Below are 10123 nucleotides of genomic sequence, written 5' to 3' on the forward strand. Positions count from 1 at the left end.
GTATATGTATATTAAGTATATGTATATTAAGTATATGTATATTAAGTTTTATGTTACATTACTCGATTGTGCACGGATTCGTTTTGCTCCATTACTGTTACAACATGAATATCTATGAAATTAGATTGTCTATTTATATAAAGACGACCACATCAAGTAATTGATGTGCAAACTCGCGAAAGAAACTTTCGGGACAACCTAATATGCCACCTTTGATAATTGCTTTGTAACTTTGCGAACGTTTTAGGTATGTTTGGAAGTACATTTGGTAATTCGAGGGATTCGTTTCACTGAGTCGAGTCCTCGAGTTGTCGAGATATTCAGCTGTTCTGGAAATATTTCCTTTTACAAATATATCGTCAACGTATTTTCTAAGAATAAGAACTGAACTGCTGAATTGAATTCTTCAGGAGCGTTTAGAGAAGAGGTGTCCGATTGACGCCATTTTTTTAGAAGCTATTTGCAATGAAAATGTATTACACAATAAACGATGATACATCGTCCCAATCTTTAGTTCGTATCCAAGGTTTTTATACAGAGTAAAGTTTGAAACGATTGGTCAATTAGCTCTTGATTTTTTTAAAAAAAAAAAGAAACGTTTGTAACGAACTCGAAAAGCTTGCTCTAGGGAATTCTAGAGATCACTCAATGAAATAACTTGAAAAAATGACCAAATGTACTCCAAACCTTCCTTAAAATATCCCTCGAGTTATAAAACATTACGTACATTCCCTACAAAAGAGAAATATCTCGAGAAACACTTAATACTAAATACTCCTAATGTGGTTCCTCTTAAATGAATCTTCCCAAGCATCGGGCGCGTTCTAAAAGTCGGTGCTTTCCTAACGTGGAACGTTCAGGTGTCCTGCGAAGTTGGAATACGAGTTGAACGGAAGACACGAAAGCAGTCGATCGATCCCAAAGGGAGTCGACGTTCTCGACTTGTTTCCAGCTTGTTGGGAGATGGTCTCTCGACAAAGAAGCGACTTTGAGCCAATACTCAGGAGCAAGTTCGCCGATGTGTTAACCCTTTATAAGCGCCAGCGGCTGCGACCTACGGAATGATGTAGAATTAGTGATCAGGAGTGGTGCAGTTATCGATAAAAGAAAAAATGGAGAACCACCCGAGTTCCTTTACGAAAACGATCGACCAAGGCGAGAAGGTATCCAACCGATGAATCCAATCCCTACCGTTTCTCTCCGCCTTATAAAGGGTTAAAAGCTTCGGTCGCGACAGAGGACACGCGATCGACAACACCAGGACGAACTCGGGCCCGTAGAAACGATTCGTTGGAAGAAGGGAAACGTTAGAACGACCCTGAAGACCATCCTGTGGCTCTCCGCCACCTTCGACTCGGGACGGCTCGATTCTCGTCGTCGAGCTTCCTTCCTTGTGCTCGTGGCTACCACAGGATCGCAAGATCGGCCAAGAGGGTTACGCAAGGTACGCATCGTCGAGGTAACGCGGCAAAGAACTCAAATGAAAATGCAAACCAAGGTAAATAACGTTTCAAACAAATAACCGAGTTAAGGAAAATCAAAGAAAACATATGGGGGAACAGAGTGTACGCAGGCTGGGGGACAGTTTGATTGGGAAAAACGTCAGAGTGCCACAGTACCTTGCAACGAGCAACGAACAGTCAGGGTACTTCCCTAGACATTTCAACACCACCGATGCTCTGTGGATTGAATTTGGAAAGTGCTTGTAGAGAGTGTGTTGAGAATGTATGGTGTGTGGAAATTTATACTGCGGCTGTATTCAATCATCTGTGGTTTAAATAGATATATCTTGTTGCATTAAAGTACGCTTGCTCAAGTCCAGTACGTGAACTTTGGTAGCCCTCAAGCTTTGCTTATCGTTATTCTTCCAAAGCCACTGCTGTTATATAATGCGCTGCAGTTATATAATGCACTGCAGTTATATAATGCACTGCAGTTATATAATGCACTGCAAGTATAATAATAAGCAAAATGACTTTGCATGTAGGTGTGTTGTAATGGTCCTTGGGTTGAGATTTGAGCACGGTTGGTAATTTAACGCAACAAATATTTCTACTTACATGAAGCTTACGAATGATTGAACACAGAGACAGAATTAATTTCTATACTTAATACATGTGTATATATAGGTGGGCTTGAAAGTATAAGTGTTGAAGAATGTATCAGGAGAGGAAATTGATCCTGCGTCAATGTATATTCAAATAAACAGATATACTTTGTTGCATTAAAGTAGAAACCACACTCGTTGCATCTGCATGAACTTTGGTAGCCTTCAAGTGTTGCTTATCGTTATCCTTCCACAGTCACTGTGAATATCAAGTATAATGACAAGCAAGATTTTAAGGTTACCAAGCTTTGTATGCAAGGTTATTACTTAAACTCAACAAGTATTAAATGAAGCTCACACAAATACAGATAGACAGAATTACTTTCTACGCCTAATGTATAAATATCAATGCGTCTGAAGAATGTATCAAGCGTAGAAATTGATTCTCTGACAATCTATATTCAGCGAACTCTACTTTTAAGATTCAAATACAAATCCACGTAATCAATTCCTGCCCTCAGCAAGCACAGAAGCATCGATAGGCTGAATCTCTTGTTTCGTTGGACTCGTGCCTAACAGAGGTACTCGTACGTTCCCTGTCCAATCTCCCATCCCACATACGAATGTGCTTTCGACTGTACGCGAACGTGAGGTCCAGCGCAACACGCGGGCCGCTTCAAGGATGGATTCAGGACTTGGATTCGTCGAAGGACACCGCGACCAGGTGGTTCCAGGCACCGATATCTCGACGAACAACTGGAAAGAAGCGAAACATTGAGAGGTTACAAGAAACCACATGGTCGAGTGAATCACTTCGGCTCCAAGAGCCCCAATCTTACCCTACCGAGCGGTTTTCACCCGTCGTAGCGAACCCTGTACAGGCAGGTTTATAATATAAAGAGAACAATTTGTCGTTGCGATGGCAATGGTATATCCGGGCGTCGACGGTGTTACAGCCAACGTACGGTGTTCGAGAGCTGCGAACACGCATAGCCGGCGTTGACGGAGACGAGTCGCTAGAGTCTAGGCGCCAGGACGCCTACGGAGGATTCGTTGACCCGAGGCTCGAGGAAAACGTCTCTTATCGTCGTCGTTCTTGTCATGTTCTCTAGCATTCCCGGGGACAGGGAGGGGGGACCCGAGAGAACGCTGACTTCGAGTGATGGTGGCATGAGAGTGAGAGATAGGGATAGTTACCTGTGTCTGTAGTCGTGTTAGACCACGGAGCCATAGAATTTGTCCTTTGCGCGGCTTTTTATCCGAGTCGGGGTCGAATTTCTCATCTCCGAGATTGATCGCACCGATATCATCCGGCTGGCCGCGGCCCCATCTGTTTTTAAAAAACATGAAACCAATTCTTCATCACTCGATCCCTGTTACATTGGTCTATAATCAAAGTAGGTAGTTTTTGTTTTTGTTTTTTTTGTTTTTTTTTTTTTTTTTTACTTTTGAATTACTCATTATTATTTTTACTTTGTGGCTGATGGATGCGAATCGGTCAAAGCTCGCAGAGCCGGCTCCTCGACGCACTGCACCCGAAATTTTTCACTGTTTCAACGTGTTTTTTTTTTTTTTTTTTTTTTTGGTTATTATTTATTTTATTTTGTGTGTGTGTTTCCCCTCGCTCCTTAGCTTGGACGCTTAACCACGGTTCTCTAACGGCGTTTATGGCGATGCTGGCAAATTTTCTATCGATTAATTAACGGTATTTCGTTCTCTCTCTCTCTCTCTCTCTCTCTCTCGTTTTTTTTTTTACTGGCGAGAATCGGCGGCACAACGGTGATCGGAAGAGGCCGAGAAAGGAAAGCAGACGGACACAGAGATTCGCTGGCTGTTTCAGGGGCAACGCACGATTACATTCGACCGTGGGATATTGCTGAATCCTGAAACATTTTTGGGCTGAGTTTTTTTTGGCGAGCTTAGTCGTTCACTGGAAGCAGAGGTTTCTTAACACTTTATTTACCAGGAGTCTATTCATTTTTTTTAATTGCTTTTTTAATTGCAGTATTTAGTTACTCGAATTTATTTACTGTGTCGATGGTTGTCTACAGTGTTCAGGGTTTGGAAACTGACTTGGCTTTATTTGTACCTAGTAACAGTACGGAGGAATTGTTGCCAGTCTAGATTGGTATGTGCTACCGTAGAAAATTCTTTTTTGAATTAACCCTTTGCACTCGAGAGGTGACTCTCAGTCACCATTAGATTTCACAAAGCAAATCTATAATACCTAATGTTTCTTTAGGTTTCACTTCTTTGGAGCTCCAAGTGTCAATAAAATGATTGTCGATGAGGTAAAGGTGAGCTTATTCTCAAATCTAGATAGCTTAGAATTCATGGCAATGCTAAGAAACATCTCGAGTTGCTGGTGAATACCAGAAAGAAAGGCCTCGAGTGCAAAGGGTTAATGCAAAAATGATGGAACATCTTCAGAGTTCTTCGTAGTTCTCCAAAGTTGGAGTTTCGGAGTCTCCATGTGTCAAAGACTTTGGAATTAAAGCCTCCATAGATTATAATAATTGTGGACGTATACATCCTTCTTTTTAACCCTTTGCACTCGAGAGGTGACTCTCAGTCACCATTAGATTTCACAAAGCAAATCTATAATACCTAATGTTTCTTTAGGTTTCACTTCTTTGGAGCTCCAAGTGTCAATAAAATGATTGTCGGTGAGGTAAAGGTGGGCTTATTCTGAAATCTAGATAGCTTAGAATTCATGGCAATGCCAAGAAACATCTCGAGTTGCTGGTGAACACCAGAAAAAAGGCCTCGAGTGCAAAGAGTTGAAGACTGTTTCTAAATAGCCTGGTAGATAAAGTGGTTTCTCTTTTAGAGCAAGTCAATCTAGAACATGATTGCTATTTATTGTGAAAGTTTACTAAATATTGTAAAAATTGACTTTGATTGGCTAATGCATCGGATAATCTGATTGTCACTATTTAATTCAACGGAGGGCATACTATTTTCTGCGAGCAACTTTTGATTGTTTAATCGAATAATCTGATGTATATTTACTGACTCGTTTTGCTCCAAATTTGGTTGTTTTATAAATCAAAGGAGTTTCAGATATTTAAATAGGAATTTGAGGTTACGGCATCTAACACATATGTGCCTTGAATAATTTCCAATCTACGTTGCACGAGGAATCGTTACTTATAAAGCTGCATAGTTTGAGTGGGACCATGGTGTTCCTCACGTTTTTTATTGTTATTTCTCTCAAGTTTGTATATTCAGATTCGTTAATTTTCAATTCGAGAGAATTTGTTATCAGAGAAATTTTTCTTGATTCTATTAAAAGAAATATTCTGAGATTAATGGAAAGAATAGAAACGACTAGTAGAGTGTTTAGTTTGTCATGTACTAATCATAATAAAGAAGACGATGTCTAATTATTTTGAACAATTTGAAGTATGTAAGTAAATGTGTCTTTTCTTTTTGCTTTGGAATAAACAAACAGATACCTTTGAAAGATTTCTAAAAGACTACGTATAATATAAAAGACTTCCAAAAAGAACCATGTATCGTACAAAAGACTTCTAGAAGACTACATGTATCATATAAAAGACTTCTAAAAGACTCTATATATCATACAAAAGTTTCGTAGAATACTATATGTACCATACAAAAGCTTTCCATACAAAACCACAGAAAACTTTAAAACTTTACCATCGTATTCCTGACATTTCTCTGACTAAAACCTTATTACGTATTCTATATTGAGTGGTCCAGAAAGTTCGTGCCAATTTCTCACAAAAATTCAAAGGCATATAATATACACATGTATTTATTGAATTACATAGGTGCCATTTTGTTCCACAACCTTTCCACCTTTTAAGAGGTGTACGTTAAGGTATGCATGTCATTCGTTTTCAACCATTTCGACATATTCAGACCTGTAACCACCTACCAAAAATCGACATGGACTTTCCGGACAACCCAATATAATAGAACACTGACTAAATCTTGTTCAATCGTGAAAGATACAATTGAAAAATAATAAAAGCATCGCCTCCGAGATATATTCCACGTACGGCTTTAAGTACAGCTTTGAGACTTGCCTCCGGTGAAACATACTCTATACTAAGAAAGTAACTCGGTGTAACGATTCCTAGTGCAACGCGCGATGAACAACCGATCCGAAGGACGATCATCGCTCTCCGATTTCCAGTGAACGCAACCTCGGTCCCGGTAACGGTGCCGCGAACGATTCTGAAACAGCCAGCGATAATATACAAGACACAGAATAAAGAGATGTTTTGCGGTAAGAGATGAGCCAACGAACGAGGGGGACATGAGGTGCAATGCGGAGAAAAAGTGAACGATATAAAATGCGGTAAATCCCTGCCGATGGAACGGAGAACGGATGACACTCGTCGAGAAGCGTGTGGTACGGTGTACGTGTACGTGTGTTGTGTGTGCGGTGATGACGAAAGAGATACTTTTGTAGTTGTCGGGAAGGGCGTCAGCGATGAAACGAAACAGAAAGGAAACGACAAACGCAATGACGATGACGAGGAGTCGGAGAGGAAGAATTCGAGGGAACGATGCACGGACGCGGAAAGGAACAAGGGAACCAAAGGGGTTGTGATCTTGAGAATTCTTTCCTTCTCCTCTGGACCAAGCTTCTATCATCCTTTTCCCGTAACGCGGTCGGTAGTCACGCGCGAGTCTCTTATCTCTTGTTAGGCGTCGATATATCTCGTGTACTCGGCCCAGCGATGCGGTATTCCTTTACCTGTTAGAGGGACAGCTCGAGTGAGACTCGGGAACCGCAACTACCGTTTCTATGCGTCGTTGGACGAGTCGCTCGTAAAGCTTCGGCAAGCGGATCACGCAGAAGGTTAAATAAAGGCGAGAAAACAACCGCCGGAGCACGTACGTGCGCCACGCACGTTACCCTCGGCACTCGGCGAGACTGTTTCTCGACAGAGGCCGACCCACAGAAGCGACGAAAACATTTCCTGCATCGATAATCGTTCTCGCTTTTGTCGTTTCCCACGTGCGTATTTAGGCTGGTTAGTTAGCTCGACGCGAGAGCAGCGAGTTATCCCCGGGTCCCGATTCGCGGAGCACAGGTGCTCAGCCGCAGGACCGTGAGCGGGGTCTGCTCGAGCAGGACGCGGCGTGGTCCTGATGGAATCGTCGCAGCCTGTGTCTGCGAATCGGGAGGCAACCTAAGCGGACAGAAAGAAAACAGATGAAGAGACGGAAAACCGGTTCAGAAGGAGAAAGGTTGCCGGGCCGTGGCAGCGTTGGGCGGGATTAAAGCGTCCATTTTGAGGTTACGTTAACACCTCGGGGGGAGGGGTCGAATCATGCCTTATGTTTTAGAAATTTCGGATACGAAGGATACGTTGTTCTTGAGACGTTCGATTATAGAAGATTTAGGACTGACCGAGGACTTTCTGATTGGGATATGTAGACCATGCGACAAGCTCTAGTAGAAATTTGGAAGTTTAGATCATGCAAGGTCTCTCTAGTAGGAGGTTCGGACCACCCAAGCTGTACTAGTACAAGTTTTGAAGCTTCCAAGCTTTTTAACAGGAGATTTGAACCATCCACGCTTTCTAATAGAAGTTGTGGACCATCCAAGCTCCAATAGGAGAAACTTTGAAGCTTCGAAGCCCCAATAGTAGAATCTTTGAAGCTTCGAAGCCCCAATAGTAGAATCTTGGAAGCTTCGAAGCCCCAATAGTAGAATCTTTGAAGCTACGAAGCCCCAATAGTAGAATCTTGGAAGCTTCGAAGCTCCACTAGTACAAGTATTGAAGCTTCCAAGCTTTTTAACAGAAGATTTGAATCATCCAAGCTTTCTAATAGAAGTTTTGGACCATCCAAGCTCCAATACTAGAAACTTTGAAGCTTCGAAGCCCCAATAGTAGAATCTTGGAAGCTTCGAAGCTCCACTAGTACAAGTTTTGAAGCTTCCAAGCTTTTTAACAGAAAATTTGAATCATCCAAACTTTCTAATAGAAGTTGTAGACCATCCGAGTTCTACTAGTAGAAGCTTTGAAGGTTTCAAATTTGCTAACAGGAGCTTTAGACCATCCAACTGCTCTAATAGAAACTTTAGATCGTGTAAGGTCTCTCTAGTAGGAGGTTTGGACCATCCTAGCTCTATTAGTAGAAGCTCTGAAGCTTCCAAGCTCCAGTAGTAGAAGCTTTGAGGTTTCCAAATTTTCTAATAGAAGCTTTGGACCATCCAAGCCCCAATACTAGAATCTTTGAAGCTTCAAAGCCCCAATACTAGAATCTTTAAAGCTTCGAAACTCCACTAGTACAAGTTTTGAAGCTTCCAAGCTGTTTAGAGGAGATTAGAACCATCCAAGCTTTCTAATAGAAGTTGTGGACCATCCAAGCTCCAATAGTAGAAGCTTTGAGGCTTCCAAATTTTCTAATAGAAGTTTTAGACCATCCAACCCCTCTAATAGAAACTTTAGATCATGCAAGGTCTCTCTAGTAGAAGGTTTGGACCATCCAAGCTCTACTAGTAGAATCTTTGAAACTTCTAAACTTTCTAACAGAGGCTTTGAACCATCCAAGCTCCAATAGTAGAAGCTTTGAGGTTTCCAAATTTTCTAATAGAAGCTTTGGACGATCCAAGCCCCAATACTAAAATCTTTGAAGCTTCGAAGCTCCACTAGTTCAAGTTTTGAAGCCACCAAACTTTTTAACAGAAGATTTGAACCATCCAAGCTTTCTAATAGAAGTTTTGAACCATCCAAGCTCCAATAGTAGAAACTTTGAAGCTTCAAAGCCCCAATAGTAGAATCTTTGAAGCTTCGAAGCCCCAATAGTAGAATCTTTGAAGCTTCGGAGCTCCACTAGTACAAGTTTTGAAGCCTTCAAGCTTTTTAACAGAAGATTTGAACCATCCAAGCTCCAATAGTAGAAACTTTGAAGCTTCAAAGCCTCAATAGTAGAATCTTTGAAGCTTCGAAGCCCCCAATAGTAGAATCTTTGAAGCTTCGGAGCTCCACTAGTACAAGTTTTGAAGCCTTCAAGCTTTTTAACAGAAGATTTGAACCATCCAAGCTTTCTAATAGAACTTGTGGACCATCCAAGCTCCAATACTAGAAACTTTGAAGCTTCCAAATTTTCTAATAGAAATTTTAGACCATTCAACCTCTCGAATAGAAACTTTAGATCATGCAAGGTCTCTTTAGTAGAAGTTTCGGACCATCCAAGTCCCACTATTAGAAGCTTCGGAGCTTCGAAGCTTTCTAACAGAATCCTTGGATCGTCCAACCTTCCAACAGAAGTTTTGGGTCATCCGAGCTTTCCATTAGAGGCAGTTAACGATTCCTGACGAGGTGTAACGATTCGGCCCAACCCTGCTCGGCGCGCGTCAAGGACAGCCGGGAGAGGAACGGTCACAAAACAAGAACGAAAACCAGAAGGTAGACAGACAGAGGGGAAGATACAGACAGACGGAGAGAGATAAAGTCGTAAAACAGCTCCAGCGAAAGAGCAGAGTGGATACGAGTAAAGCGCAAATACCATACGTATCAACCACGTCTCGGTCTCACGGCCGAGAAGCGTTTGTCGAGGACTGATCCGTCGGACCAGGAGACTAAATCGGTTCGTGCGCGCCACTGAGAGATCCCTTCCACCAAAAAGAAACCGCAAATGTATGGAACAAGACACGTGTCTGCCAACGGGGCCTCTGTTCCTTAGTTACAACAAACAAGTACGTAGACGTTGTGGACAGGGTGGTTTGTCAGTCATGCAACGGCTAAGCCTACGTTATCGAGTGGTTCCGAGTTCTGGAGGGTTCGGTACGCGAACATTGTACTCTGTTTTATACGACTACATTCTCGAGTTCAACGTTGCTTTCCAGTTAGGTCAGCTGGTTACTTTTAATTCAATTCAGTTGGTTCGTTCTACCTTCAATGGCGAGGCAAGTAGCGACTAAGTTTAGGAGTCTCCAACATTTTTAGGACACCCTGTATACTAGTCAAGGCCTAGTAATAGTCAAGAACAATTTCAACAACTATTAGAAAGCTTGGAAGGTTCAAAGCTTCTACTATTGGAGCTTGAAAGTTCCAAAGCTTCTAGTATAAAGCTTGGAGAGTCCAA

At 41.9% G+C, this 10123-nt stretch overlaps 1 protein-coding gene across 21 annotated transcripts in view; it reads right to left on the minus strand.

The window, feature by feature from the left end:
• The window catches only part of LOC128896681 (plasma membrane calcium-transporting ATPase 3), a 105308-nt gene that overhangs the window by 41325 nt on the left and 53860 nt on the right, over window positions 1-10123 (minus strand). For 17 of the 21 annotated variants that reach the window (XR_008462069.1, XR_008462068.1, XR_008462067.1 and 14 more), the window contains one exon: window positions 3245-3377. The exons of 1 other annotated variant lie outside the window; for it this stretch is intronic. Coding sequence is in view for 14 of the 20 variants with exons in the window: in XM_054160051.1 (XP_054016026.1) it covers window positions 3245-3377 (133 nt within the window). In the remaining 6 variants the exon portion in view is untranslated. 3 more of the 21 variants (XM_054160058.1, XM_054160054.1, XM_054160052.1) reach the window with 3 other exon arrangements.

Source organism: Hylaeus anthracinus, unplaced genomic scaffold (assembly GCF_026225885.1).
Source record: "Hylaeus anthracinus isolate JK02 unplaced genomic scaffold, UHH_iyHylAnth1.0_haploid 11978, whole genome shotgun sequence".
Lineage (NCBI taxonomy): Eukaryota > Metazoa > Arthropoda > Insecta > Hymenoptera > Colletidae > Hylaeus > Hylaeus anthracinus.